We start from the raw sequence: 13,443 nt of genomic DNA on the forward strand, positions 1-13,443 counted from the left end.
AAGATGCTGAGTTCAGAGTCCAAAGCGAGAGTGTATGAGGGAATGAACACAGGGTAGGCATAATACGGGTGCTGTCAGGAATGGGTACCAAGGAAGGGAGAGAATAAAGAGGAAGAAATGAAAGATCCCACAGGTCCCTTGGGGAAAACACAGAAAACAAAGGAGTTGACATCTTTGGTAGCTGTGATTATTCTTTTTTTCCTCCCTTCATTCATCTCCGCTGAGTTCCCATATATTGATCCTACTCAGTACAAAATAAAACCTGTGACATATTGCAGTGTTCAGTTAAAGTAAGGGCTTAGTGCAAGTGCTTTGCCAGGGCATTCAGGAAGTTCTGGTTCATCTTGCAGACTTGCTAAGTGACAAAGCACTAAGAACAGGAGCTATGGGGCCAATAGCAAATCCCTTTTGCCTGTCCTCCTGGCCTCATGTCTTAATATTGCTGTTAAGGGAGGGAATTTGGGGTGCTTCAAGGTTATTTTAGGTGCCTTCGATTCTCCCAAGAGAGAGTGAAATTAGCCAGCGCCAGGAAGAAAACTTAGAACATCGTAGAACAGCCAGAGTGTGGAACTGTAGCACACTGATTACGTGACTTGAGGACAGGACCGGCAACACCTCAGTTATAAACCCAGCTCTGCAAACCAACTTTCTTGAACAGCCCTGGATTTACATCAGCCTGTCCATCTGTATCCACATCCAAATACTCTGTTCTTCCTGAGTCAGGAATTAGTTGCACAGTGCTCTGAAGAGCCATACCAGTAGGTAAGGGCTGCGCATTACTAACAGCATCTGTCATCATCCCTTCAATCCATCCTTTCTGATTTCTACATAGCCAGAGCCTTCACCTCCCATGTCAGTAGTCTTTATCCCTGCCTTTGAAGGCAGCAGGATCAGACTGTCAACGGACAATCCTTACTTCATATTTTAGTGATGATTTCTGCCTGGTACCATCTTCCTCCCATTTCCACTTTAGCCTTAACATATCTAGAAATGTTTTAAGAAGTGCTATATTTGATGCCAAGTATATTTGAATGTTTTTACTTTTGTTTAATTAAATATGAATTGGTTTTTATGAATGCATGGCACTCTTTGTTGTGATTATCCTAATTTTATCCCTTTGTCTTCCTTTTTCACTTTGCTCCTGGTTGGCATGTTAGAGAATTTAAGAGGTACAGTATGCATGTTTTGGCATGGCACATCTAGCTTATGTTGCGAGTCTGCAGAATGAGATTAGTCAAAGGCAAATTCCTTGGTAAAACTTATGTTACCAGATTTTAGAGCAAATGAATAAACTACCATTTGGGCAAAAGAAAATTCTCTAATAGAGATGGCCTTTATCAGGAATGCTCAATAGATTGGAGGGCAGGATACACATCTAATGATGCAAATCAGAATTATACCATTATACTCAAATTTTACAAGAAAATCCTAGGACTGTGCTTTTCAGAGTCAAAAATTTTAACCTTTTGTGTTTACTGACAAGCTTGTCAAAAGCTTCAAAGTAAATGTTAGTGAAATTTTGCATGGCTGATTCGTGTTCTCTAGATGTTAAAGTTCATTTCTAGTTTAGAACTAATATATATATAAAAGCTCTCTTTGTAAAGTGCACTTGAAATTATTTAAGGGTCAGCATCATTTCTTGGCTGGTTTTGCCACTTTATTTCTTGAATTTCTTTCATTCTGAGCACTGAAAGTAGCATAATCAGTTTATGATAGTTTCTGATTTAATTTCTTTGTTAGGTTCCTGTGCCCTAGCACAACGATCCAATAGTTGGCTGCAACTCTTAAGTGGGAATGTGGCTTGTGTGTTTTAATTGCTGCTTTATGATTCTTTTGTATAAATTTATACGCTAAATCAAATCCTAAATAAAATGGCTTTTTTTTTTTTTTTAAATAAATGAACCAAAATCCAGATGAACATCTCTGCCATATCACCACCACCACCCTTCATATACTTCAGTGAATACAAGATTTTCTCTTTCAGTTGTTTCCACTTTTTAAGCCAGATTGGGAAAAACTTCCCATCTCAGAGCACATTTCCATTGGGAATGCTGGTGCCTAGTTTCACCTTCCCCACTCAGTCCAAGTGATTTGGGCAGCTTTCACGTGCTGATTTTTTTTAGTCTGCATAGCCCCATTTTTGGTGTTTGTTCAAGAGGGAGTTCCCTGGACTCTGAATTTCAGTACAGCTGTTATATGCCATATATGCGATTATAATGATAAGTATGCTGTTACCACATTATACACCAGGGGACTAAAGTTGTGTTGTAAAAAGGTGGTTTTGCATTATTGCAAAAGTGACTTGTAGGCAGGGAGGGAGAGAGAACCCTTTCTTCCCCTCCCCCCCCTCAGTAGTTGGTTAAAGAAGTACTCACTAAATGCACAGTAACTAGAGTTGCTTTGCAGTAGCACTGGTGAATGCCTTTTTAATGACACTACTGCACAGTAGCCTAATAATACTGTGCAGTAGCATATTAGCACTGTCTGTGCTGTGACGTGCTATTGTGCAGTGTTATTAGGATACTGCGCATTAAGCATCTCGTGTAGACGTGCTCATGGAGTCCAGCTCCTAAAGGTTATCATAGGATTCTGTGACTGACCATATAACATTCCACATGTTCTCAAGAAAAGTCTCTTGGGAACGTATTCTGTTGCAGTGTGTAATGGAAAGATACTTCCATACAATTTTCCAACCCAGGCTACATACTCACTGGACTGCAACAATCTTTCAGAACTATCAAAAACAAATTACCTTCTTGTTCTTTACTTCCTGTTTTACTCTGGCCTATTCCATAAAATCATTATGGACAAGCAGCCATTGGTGGGTAATGCGTTGCCACACATCACCCAGCAGCAGCTGCTGGTCCATAATATTTAATTGCAGAAGTAAGTTTTCCTATCAACATCTAAAGTGTTTTGGAAACCTTTTGGAATTAAAGTTGCTGTCCAAACGTAAGATTGTATTATATTATGAACGTTGGTAGCTGTGCATTTTGCAGTAGCAGATTTTGAAGGCTTAAGAAGGGTGAGACATGACTAGTCATGTCAATACAGTTTAGAGCATTGTGGCGTACAGATAATCTAAACCAGTAAGAAGACTATACAATTCTTTGTTAAAATATCTCCTTGACTAAAGCCTTGCGTTCAGAAGGACTGCCTACCACAGATCTTGTACCTGGGTTATAAACAAGCCTCTGGGACAGAAAACGGGAAGCATTTACAGGAAAAAAATTTCCCTAAGCATATCTATACCGCAGAGTTGCTGTGCCAGGTAGGGCATCTCCAAGCATGCCATGCTGCTCTGCATAAACTAATTCCTGTTCCAGAAGCAGTGTAGCTGCATTCATGCTGTGCATGCTCATCACTGCCCACAGCACAATGTACGCAGCTTCATGACTCCTCTCCAGGAGGGTGCCCACACCAAGCATTACTAACAGCATCTGTTATCATCCCCTCGATCCATCCTTTCTGAGGGTTTGAGGATGTCGTGGCTTACCGTGGTGAGTTTGTGGGGTAGCACACCCTCCCTGGGGGCCATTTAACTGGGGAGTGGAGAGGCGGCTACTGTGCAACACTGCTTACATGTAACTGCTGCAGAGAGACCGTGGCCGTGTGTCGCAGAGCTTCCAAGCCAGCCTCTGCATGTACTTGCACAAGAGCATCTCTGCTGCTTCACAGGATTTGTTTTCTTGCCAAAAGGAAATCTGAAAGTTAATAGAGTTTCAGGCCAGGGTATAAAAAGAAAAACCAAACCCTCTCAGGTCATGTGTTTCACATGACATCTAAATGCATGCATGCTTCAAGATTTTCTTATCCAGGTCTGTGTCTTTAACTGCTTGTGCTCATGTCTGGGAAACTTAAAAAAATTAAGCAATTTGAATGAGCAGAGAGGCAGAATCACACAGAGCAAGACTACCATTTTTAAGTCATATGCGCTACACATATACTTTATTCTTGTGTACTGTTTGTGAATTCATTGTTACTAAGTAATAACCTACAATACTTTGTTTATATTGGAGTTAGGGAGCCATAGCACCAACTGTATTGCTAATTCAGTTCATGCATACTTATTTGTATCATTTAGCCCAATAACATTTAATTGATTTGTGCAGTTCTGCTTCTAGCTGGAGAGGGATTTTTTTTTTTCAGATGGACTCTGACATTTTCCACACTCAGTTGGACAGGCAGAAAGGATTTCTGCATGAAAGCCAAATTCAGCTCTAGGGTTGTCACTTGATGTCACTGAAGATGCACTAAGTAGCTCATTTGTCCTAGTATTTCATGAAAAGGACAATGCTCCTATCGGTGCTGCGTTTCTCCTCTTCCTCATGTGTGTGTTTACAGCGTGATGGGACTAGATCAGATAATAAGTATGTCCAACACCTCCGGTTGGATTCTTATCCCCTTGTACCACAGCACTTCAGTGTTAGCATTAGGCTTGCATGTCAGGCCTGCAGTGGTCCCTCAGGTCATGCCCAGCCTGATTAGAAGCAAAGTATTCCCCAGTGGGTCTTTACAGGGTCCATTTTTCCTAGTGATTTTTTTTTTCCAGTTCTTTCAGTTCCTGGTAACATAAATGTATTTTTGATTATTAACATGGTTTAGTCTCTGAGGTAATCATCGAGCAGTCTGGATGAGCCCTACTGCTTTGGAGAGCCCAGTCCCAACCCTCCTTGGAGCACATGAACCACTTAAGACGTGCTTCTTGGCCAATACTGCTTGATGAAAATATGAGGGAAAACATTGCTTGAGGAAAAGCTCTGACTGGCTTTTCTCCAGCCAGACAACACCCTGAGGCATTTCTTTCAGACCCCCAGTGCTAGGAAAGGGAGAAAAACCTGAACACAGACTGTCCGTTTGGTCATTAAGCCATGCTTTTGAAAGGCTGGAGTTTGCTTTCTCCCTTTCTTGCTTTCTCAAGTCCTCTAAAGCCTCTGCTGGACTTGAGAATGACAACTACCACAACTAATGATAGTACCACTCTTCCCAAACACCTTTCATCCAAGGAGCTACGGCTTTGAGTAATAAGCTAGGATCTCAGTAGAAGCACAGTGCTCTACACAGCTCACTTGATCTGCCAGTAAAATGCAGCCCCCGCTGAGAGAGCTGTTTATCAGCGTGCAGCCACACCGCACAAGAGTTCTGGGGAAGGAATTGAAGCATATTGTATCCAGGTGAAATACATGGGGTACTTAGGAAAGCAGAGTGTATTTTATTTACCTCTGGAATTTCCCCCAGAGGTTAGAAGAGGTGACACCAAAGCTGTTATATCAGTGCCCTCCCCTGCGTGGACAATCTTAAATGACTTGGGAGACACTTATATTCACTTTGGGTTTGTCTACGTGCAGAGTTGCACTGCTACTTAATATGTGACTTTAAACTGTTTGACCAGCAAAAGGCTGGTTAAACTGGTGCAAATGACTTGGGGGAGAGGGGGGTGTTAAGCTAGGGTTATACTGGCTTAGTTTAACACCGTTCCTAACCAAGGAGACAAACTACAATGTGCCACTCAACACAACACAAAGCCCTGATCCTATCAAGATGTAAGCATGTGCTTAACATCACGTAGTAAAAGAAGCCCAGTTGGAATCAATGGAAGTACATCAAACTGAACAGGCAGGGTTGGAGCCCACAAACTTCCAGTCATGGACTTGCACCACCTGAACAGGTGCAGACCTGATGTCAACTTTATTTACTGGCTGAAGCTGAATCAATACGGCTAAGTACAGACAGTCAAAAAACCCGAGACTGAATTGATTCAGTCTTTGCAGGTTGTAAGTCTAAGCTGTGTAGACTGAACCAATAAGCAAAGGAGTAGACATTCATTTTTGATTCTGGAAATGCAGCCACATGCCTGCAGTGGCCCAAGCCAAAAGCTGGGAAGTGCTAGAGCACACCTGCCTCAGCTGGAGCAGACCTCTTGGGCCAAAGCTAACCTGCCCACTCTGCAAGTATAAGGGGGATGGGATTGCAGGGAAGTACAAAGCATCCTAGGATGCTGGGGGACTGTGAGTTAACCTGAATGTGGAGGGGATCCAAGACAGAAGTTCAAGGTTAAACCAATTTAACCTAAACCAGCTAAGTTTGGTACTACATTAATCCAGGTTTATCTTAAACTAGTTTAGCACATTTTGAAAGCAGTTTATATGCACTGAACTTCTGCTGTGTTACAAGTTAGAACTGGTTTCCAATCACTTATACTGGTTTATGTGTAATTTCTGTCCCTAAGAGAGACTTTGAAACCACAGTAGAAGGTCTGTACAAATGGACTACACTAGTGCTATAGTTAAGGCATCCATTTTCAGTTTTCAGGACACCTCCACAAGCATGGAAATTAGAAACAGAAGTAAAGTCAGTTTAAGAAAGCTAAGAAAACTCGGTTTAAGAAAGCTAAGACTCATCAGCAAGGCCTGGACTCCAGGGCAAGGAGTGAAATCACAGAATACAAAGGCTCTGATCCAAACCTAAGTAAGGCCAAACACCGCTGATCTTGCTCCCTGGACCTGTTCCATTGATTTCAGCAAGCCAAGCAGGCTTTGGCTTTAAATCTGGGAATTTTTCCCAAACCCCAGAGAAGAGGACAAAGTGTTCCTAGAGTGCAGCAGCTGAAGGTCAGCTGTTGTCATTGATTGCTCTGGAGACAATTGCCTGCTCTTACCTCACAGCAGTTTACCTTTCCACAGGGCTTTGGGGACTTTATGTCCTGGTTCATGGTTTAGTCAGCATGATTGACACAGAAAAAGCCAGGACTCTGCCCCTATCTGAGTGGTGACTCCCAGGAGGGGTTAAATGTGGCTGATCTAGTCTCTTGCTCTTTTTTAAATATTTGTTCTTTGTTTACATAGTGAAATGGCTTGTGATTTATGGGGAATAAAATACTCTCTCAGTCCAGTCCCTTCAGTCCTCACTCACATGGAATTCCTATTGATTTTAGCAGTTTTGACTGAGGAAGGATTTGTCCTTCAGTTTCCTTTCAATTGCAGTTGCCTTTAGCCGTCCTACATGCCTCTTCTAACCCAGTCTTACAAAACTTTAGCATTGTTATTTTAGATTCTAGATTAAGTAAAATGAATTCTTGAGCTTCATCATAAACTGCTTTCCTGTATGTTTCAGAAGTTGTTCAGAAGGGCAGGATAGGAGTTTTCTGATTTTTATAGAAATACTAAGTGATAGTGCTCTAGTTGGTCACCAAAACAAGATCTTGAAAAATACCTTATTAACTGTCCTTTTGCTGTTCCTGGGTCAGTAGTGCCACACACTATATGGTCATAACAGACTTTCAGATGAACAGAAATCTCATCTTGTAGAAGGAGAAGGAAGATTTTAAAAGGCTCGCTCTATTTTCAAGCTGTTCTCTCTTCTGTGTCCAAAGTTTGTGTGCACAAAACCTTGTGGATGTAATCAGGTGCATGTCAGATCGCACAGGTCAGGCAGTTGGAAGTCAAAGTGTCCCAAATGGCAGAAGGCCTAAGTTCCTTACCTGAAAATCCAGTCCAGAGTTCCCATTTTTGTCCGCATGGGTGGTGCTAGGGGAGTTTTGGGGGGGCTATAGCCACCCCAAAATTCACCTTTTCCCCACCCCCGTAGCCACCCCTCCCAATACCACCCCTGTCCAAGTCCCCTGCCTCCTTCCCAGTTCACCACCTGCTCTGTGCATTTGAATTTGCCATGCTCCCACCTGCAGAGGCACGGCGCCTTAAGCGGGTATTGTTAAAAAATGGAATGTTTGACCATTGGCCAGATGTATCGCAGCCCCCACAGTTTTCTGACTATCCCACCTCAGCCCCCTCACTGGGAAGAGGCTGGCACCACCCCTGTTTGTCCCTAATGAGCCAGCAAGTTTTACCCTTAAAGCCCAATCCTGCAGTCCTTAAGGAACAGAATCCCACTGAACTAATTGTGATCAGCTTTCAGAGCAAGAGAAGCACAAAAAAAAAGTAATTAGAAGTCCCGTCCCTGTAAAGGTCTGTAAGATCAGTGCCTATAATGGCAGCCTACTGCTGTGACATTCACCTAGGATTGTATCCTGGTATTTTAAGTGTGTACAGATGGCACCTGACTCCTCTTTTGTCTCCTGCTTTTAGATTATCAGAACAGAATAGTCTTTTAACTATATCTGCGCAGTATAGTGATTGTTTGACTCATTGGCTACTAGAGACCAGCAAAGGCTGTTTGTAGTTGAGAGACAGTAAATAGAGTAAATGTACTCTATTTAGTACATTTGATCATTCAAAGGACCGAGTGCATCCACTGCAGACACATGGAATGAAGATGATCAATTTAGCATTCCTTGTCTGTTTGTTATCAGCACAGCCCTTGCACACAATACTGCTGTTCTTCCAGAGAAATGTAAAGGCCCTAGAGTAGAATATTTCTTGGGAGGAAAGATCTTATGCGTTTGATACGTGCATCAGTTAAGTAGCCTAAGGATTCAAGCTCTGCCAAAATAAAGATGTATAAGTTGCCTTGTTATGTATTATGCTACCCATAAGAACAGTACTCCCAGATCTTATCCCATAGGCAGCTCTGTCTCTCCTATCTAAGCCAGGCAGTGTCTTTGAAAAGATTAGATAGTGATACTGGTCTGATCTGCTCAGTTCGTTTCACTTTCTGGCCCTCAGTGCCCTACCATAGTTGCAGGCATTGCACTATTATGGGTATATGTAAATCCCGCAGCACCACCCAACATCCTCACTAATGCTTTTTCAGTTAAAAATAATGCCAGAGGAAATAGATTTTGAAGCAATTTTTAAATTTTTTGAATTCCTCTGACAAAAACTACTTAACATACAATATTAGCTTACATACTTTTGTTTTAAGCTGTGATGCCTTATGAGCCATGACACTTATTTTATCTCCTCTGATAAGTGATGCTAAGATTCTTTGGACAATTGTTCCTTAAATACTGTTTAAAATCTTCAGAAAAAATGAAGGCAGTGCTCCTTTAATACAGAATGGTTGAGGATGCACTGTGCGCCACAGTCAAGAATCTTGAAAACAGCTTTAACCCCAGTGAATATTATTATAAATAATCTCTTTAGTGATCACAGACTGGGGAGCAAATTAGAAGTCCGGGTCTTTGACCTGCCATTCATTGCTCTTTAACATTTCTCAGAAGGCTTTTCCTGCTTATGACATCTTAGTTAAATCAGCATTCCTTGTACCTTTGTATTATAGGCAAAACAGCAGCCCTTTTGATGCGTCTTTGCAATGTATACAGCAGCTAAAGCGATTAAGTTAAACTAATACACTTAATTGTTGCAGGTCTTCCCCTGCTTACTGTAAAGACATGCCACATAGAAGGGCACAGATACACCTATGTAGCAGTAATAATGTTTTCCTTCCACAAATTGTCCCTTTTCCACTCCTCCGTTACTGATAGTTTCCCTATCTATAACAGATCATGGGAACTAATTCATGGTACTCCTGACATAGCTGGAAAAAGGAAGAAAAATGGGCCAAGCTGCATTTGGGTTTCAGTTCCCAGGGTGAGGCTTTCCGAAGTGACTCCGTGCTTACCTCCTAAGTGAGCGAGGCATTGTCTCATGTACTACCTTGCCCCGAGCAACATCTGCCCTAGGGGATCTGGAGCCCCTGTCACACTATACCTTCCTTATACAATGAGCTGTGCTGGGAGTCTCTGGTCAAGAGCCCTGTGGGCACAGGGTTTAAGGGCTTTAAAAATATTTGTTTTTCACTTGCATCAGATAGAGGTGTGGGTAGGGGAGTGTCATACCACCACCAGGGATCTTGAGAATGGCTGTGACCCTGAGGAGTTAGCTGCATCAGGGGAAAGGCCAAGAACCAAAGTGACCCCAGCAATTACACAGCCTTCTCTTACGCCTCAGCATGCTCTCTGTTCATCATGGTGAAAGCACATTGGCAGGGAGGCATAGAAAGAAACAGGCTGTCTCCAGAGGTGAAATCCTCAGCTCTGCTTCAGTCCCTGTAAGCTGGATAAAAGGGTTAGAGCAGTAGAGAGAGGCAGGATTCCCTAGTGAAGCAAGGAAAGAAAAGAGTTGCAGGTTGCTTTCCAAGGGCTTCCTCTGAAGTTTTGTCAGAGCAGGGTGTTGGGATGAGAAGCCTCCGTGGCTTTGCTTTCAGGTGCAAAAAAAAATGTATTCTTGCTTAAATACATTTTTTCTTGCAGCAAAAATAAAGCCTTGGAGGCACAACAGAGAATTTCACTCAGGGCCTTCTTCACAGCTGCTATTCCAGTACCTCACCTACTCAGTAAATTCACACACATGCAAAATTGATGGGAGGAAAAATTGAGCAGAAAAACACATGTGCAGAAAGCAAGTATTCTTATCATCTTAACTTTAATAACAAACTCATCACTGGCAAAAGGGGACAGAGCACAGTTAAAGTCAATTCTGTTTCACCTGCTTACAGCAGAGCTGGCCTTTAGCCCTCAGTGTGTTTCCATTTTTCACCATCTAGGTCAGAGCTGCCAACTATTTGATATTCTATAGCAGAAGCATCTAGAAAATGTCACCACCAGTTGTCAGTTTGATAGAGATGCTTGTTAGAGGCTTAGCACCTTGAGGAAGCTATGCATAGGCCAGCCAAGAAGGAAGAAATAGTATGCTGCATGCTGCTATGGTTTGTTAGGGAAATAGAAAATTGTATAAATATTCAGCAATTGATTAGCTACTCCCACTAATATAAAATCACCAATCCTCAGTGAACTAAGGCAATCGTCTGCCTAAGCTGAAAAGGGACAGTGCACCCTTAGCAGGAGAGGAGTCTCTTGTGTGTGAGCAAATCCCTGATTTGCACATACAAAGTAGGTCCCTGCAGTAAATACACAGATGGATGAGGATTGGATTATTCAAGATCAGGCTCTCCTGACTGTTCTAACACAATAGGAGATTAATGGAGAAAGGATTGAGCACTTCAGGCACTCCCAAGCTGACCCTTGCACCTTCTTCTGTATGAGCTAAGAATATGTCCAGATCGTGGGACTGGTAGGCTAGCTCAGCTAGCAGTTCAGGGAAGACAGTGGTACAGGCTTCTGAGTAAGTACCTCAGAGTCTGGATGGGATTGAACTGAAGCTCATGGTGCTGCACCTTCACTGCCTTGTTTTCTAAACTATGTGGATTACAGGTTGCTCAGGTATGTCTGGGCTGCAGTCACAACACTGACTGTAGCGTGGATATCTCTTATGGGATAATTATACATGTGTCTGGAAGAGCATAACCCAGTATCAGTGTGATCTTGCATGTTGATCATGTAAATAAGCATTATGATGTGGCTTGTATGTATGGTATAAATGTAACACCAAATTAGTGCTAGATTTATCCTGCCCTGTGCACTTCAGGTATTGAAATTTTTCTCTTTTCCTAGTGGCCTCTTCATAAGGCTGCAGACAGATGTATTTCTTTTGAGTCGAGACAAAGGCCTCTTGTCCCAGAACTCTTCTCTGTTTAAATCTGCCATTAAAAAAAGGATTCAACCCCTACAAAAATGAAGGAAATAATCAGTTTTAATTGCATTTATTCTTTTCTTTAAAAGAAAACTCTATTCTGTCTTGTGAACAGGCTCAGAGTCCGTACCTTCCCCACTATGGAGGAGTTGATGTGCATTTCACTGGCATGATTGACTGCTTTAGGCAAACGGTGAAGCACAAAGGTGTGCTTGGACTCTGGAGTGGACTCACGGCCAGCCTGCTCAAGGTAGGAATTGCCTTCAACCTGTTTTCAGCCAGCCAAGACAAGCTAACGGGTGACTTGTGATCATCATAACACACATGATGCCATTCCCATTTATGCTGAGTAGCACGTTTGTAACAGAAAAAGGTATCATGAAGCTACTGAGTATATCTTGGTCTTCCTCAAAGTTGCTGCTTCTCAAATTACACCATCCTCAACAATTTTATTCCAGTCCATTTGGGAAAGGAGAGAGAGAATCTAGGGAAAACTACTAAACATAAAGACCCATATTCTCAGCTAGGGTAGATCAGCAGAGCTCTGCTGAATCAGCTCAGGACAAAGAAGAAAATCAACTCTACCATGTGCAAAATACCTCTGAGATTTCCTGTTAGGATTTAATTATTTAAAAAATCACTTTGAAGCAAAGTACAATGCAGGTCCATTTCCCCAAGAAAATACTATAATCAGGGGTGTGCTTAGCATTTTATGGAGTGTTCTGCAGGCTCCAGACTGCGTTAATTAGTTTGTGGCCAGATTCTCAGGTAGGGTAAATTAACATAACTCCATTGACTAGGAGACCAGATCAAGACATGGAGACTGATGCACCCCAGCTTTTTGAGCTCTGAATAGGGAATCTTACTGGTGACTGTAAATTAATTGTTGATTTCTATCTGTATGGTTGTTTTTACAGGTCGTCCCATACTTCGGTATCATGTTTAGCACCTTTGAATTCTGCAAGCGGGTCTGTCTCTACAGAAATGGTTATATTGAATCTCCGTTAAGCTACAAGCTCACTCCTGGAGTGGACCAAAGTTTACAGCCACAGGAACTGCAAGAATTGAAGCTGCTTCGAAGAGGAAACTTCGAGTCGAGGAAACTTCAAGCCAAGGAAACCCACTCTTGAAAACTGAGCTGGGAAGCGCACGGCCTGGATGGTAGGCTAATATCATTCTGAATCAGCTCCACAATATTAAGAAAGCATAGGGTAAAGGAGGGTGTACTGAGCTATAGGTACCAGCCCCTCACTGTGGGACTGAAACACCTGTGTCAGACATTCATGGGTGTTGTAACTCGCGTAGGAAATGGACACAAGCTTACCTGCAAAGGAAAGACACAAACATTTTTGAACTACTACAGTACTGGAACTTAAAAACAACTCAGTGGAAGTGTTTTTAAATGTCAAATAGCCTTTTAATACTAAAGTCATTTGCAAAGAATGAGAGAGCTGAGAGATAAGCATGAATTGTAACTTAGCCCAAAAATCATTAGGGAATAGTAAATCTGTTTTTAAAATCCCAGTGCTCCTCGGGGCACTAGCGTCCGGAATAGTTACAAACAATAACTAGACTCCCTATCATGTGAGTGTATTGACCGAAATCTGTCCGTCTGAGATCCCATGTGGATGTGGCATTCTGAAGCTGCAGCTCTGTTCCCGCACAATTCACACCTCTGCTAATCCTCCCAATTCTTATTTTCAGCTTTTTGTAAAAGTTGCTTGAAAACAGTTGAATTTTCTACGAGTCCCTCTTGCAAACAAAGGGGAAATACCCTGCAGCTGTGCTCTTACCAAAAAAGAATCCTCATGTGTGCGGTGCGCTGAACTGACAATCTAACAAATCTAAGTACATGTTAAAATATCTTCTCACTCCCTTGTCCCCCCCTAGAATGCCACTGCCTGTACCTGAATCACTGAAAAAAGCAGCACTGTTTGTACGTTTTATTTGCTTTAACTACTGAACATTGCCTGAGAAATGCAGCTACCACATGGCTTAGCTGTCAGAGCCAACA

The 13,443-nt window shown here is 42.2% G+C and overlaps 1 protein-coding gene and 1 long non-coding RNA gene across 2 annotated transcripts in view; one reads left to right on the plus strand and one right to left on the minus strand.

Moving 5' to 3' along the window:
- LOC112551059 overlaps nucleotides 1-11,529 on the minus strand; it is a 13,824-nt gene extending 2,295 nt beyond the window's left edge. The window contains exon 1 of the long non-coding RNA XR_003095188.1: nucleotides 3,583-11,529. This is a non-coding gene — a long non-coding RNA (uncharacterized LOC112551059). The remainder of the gene's footprint in view (nucleotides 1-3,582) is intronic.
- SLC25A43 (solute carrier family 25 member 43) overlaps nucleotides 1-12,596 on the plus strand; it is a 19,040-nt gene extending 6,444 nt beyond the window's left edge. Inside the window, exons 4-5 of the mRNA XM_025209905.1 lie at nucleotides 11,545-11,679; nucleotides 12,347-12,596. Coding sequence (XP_025065690.1) covers nucleotides 11,545-11,679; nucleotides 12,347-12,559 — 348 coding nt within the window. The 3' untranslated portion in view covers nucleotides 12,560-12,596. The remainder of the gene's footprint in view (nucleotides 1-11,544; nucleotides 11,680-12,346) is intronic.
- The last annotated feature ends 847 nt before the right edge of the window (nucleotides 12,597-13,443 follow it).

Source organism: Alligator sinensis, unplaced genomic scaffold (genome assembly GCF_000455745.1).
Source record: "Alligator sinensis unplaced genomic scaffold, ASM45574v1 scaffold157_1, whole genome shotgun sequence".
Classification (NCBI taxonomy): Eukaryota; Metazoa; Chordata; order Crocodylia; family Alligatoridae; genus Alligator; species Alligator sinensis.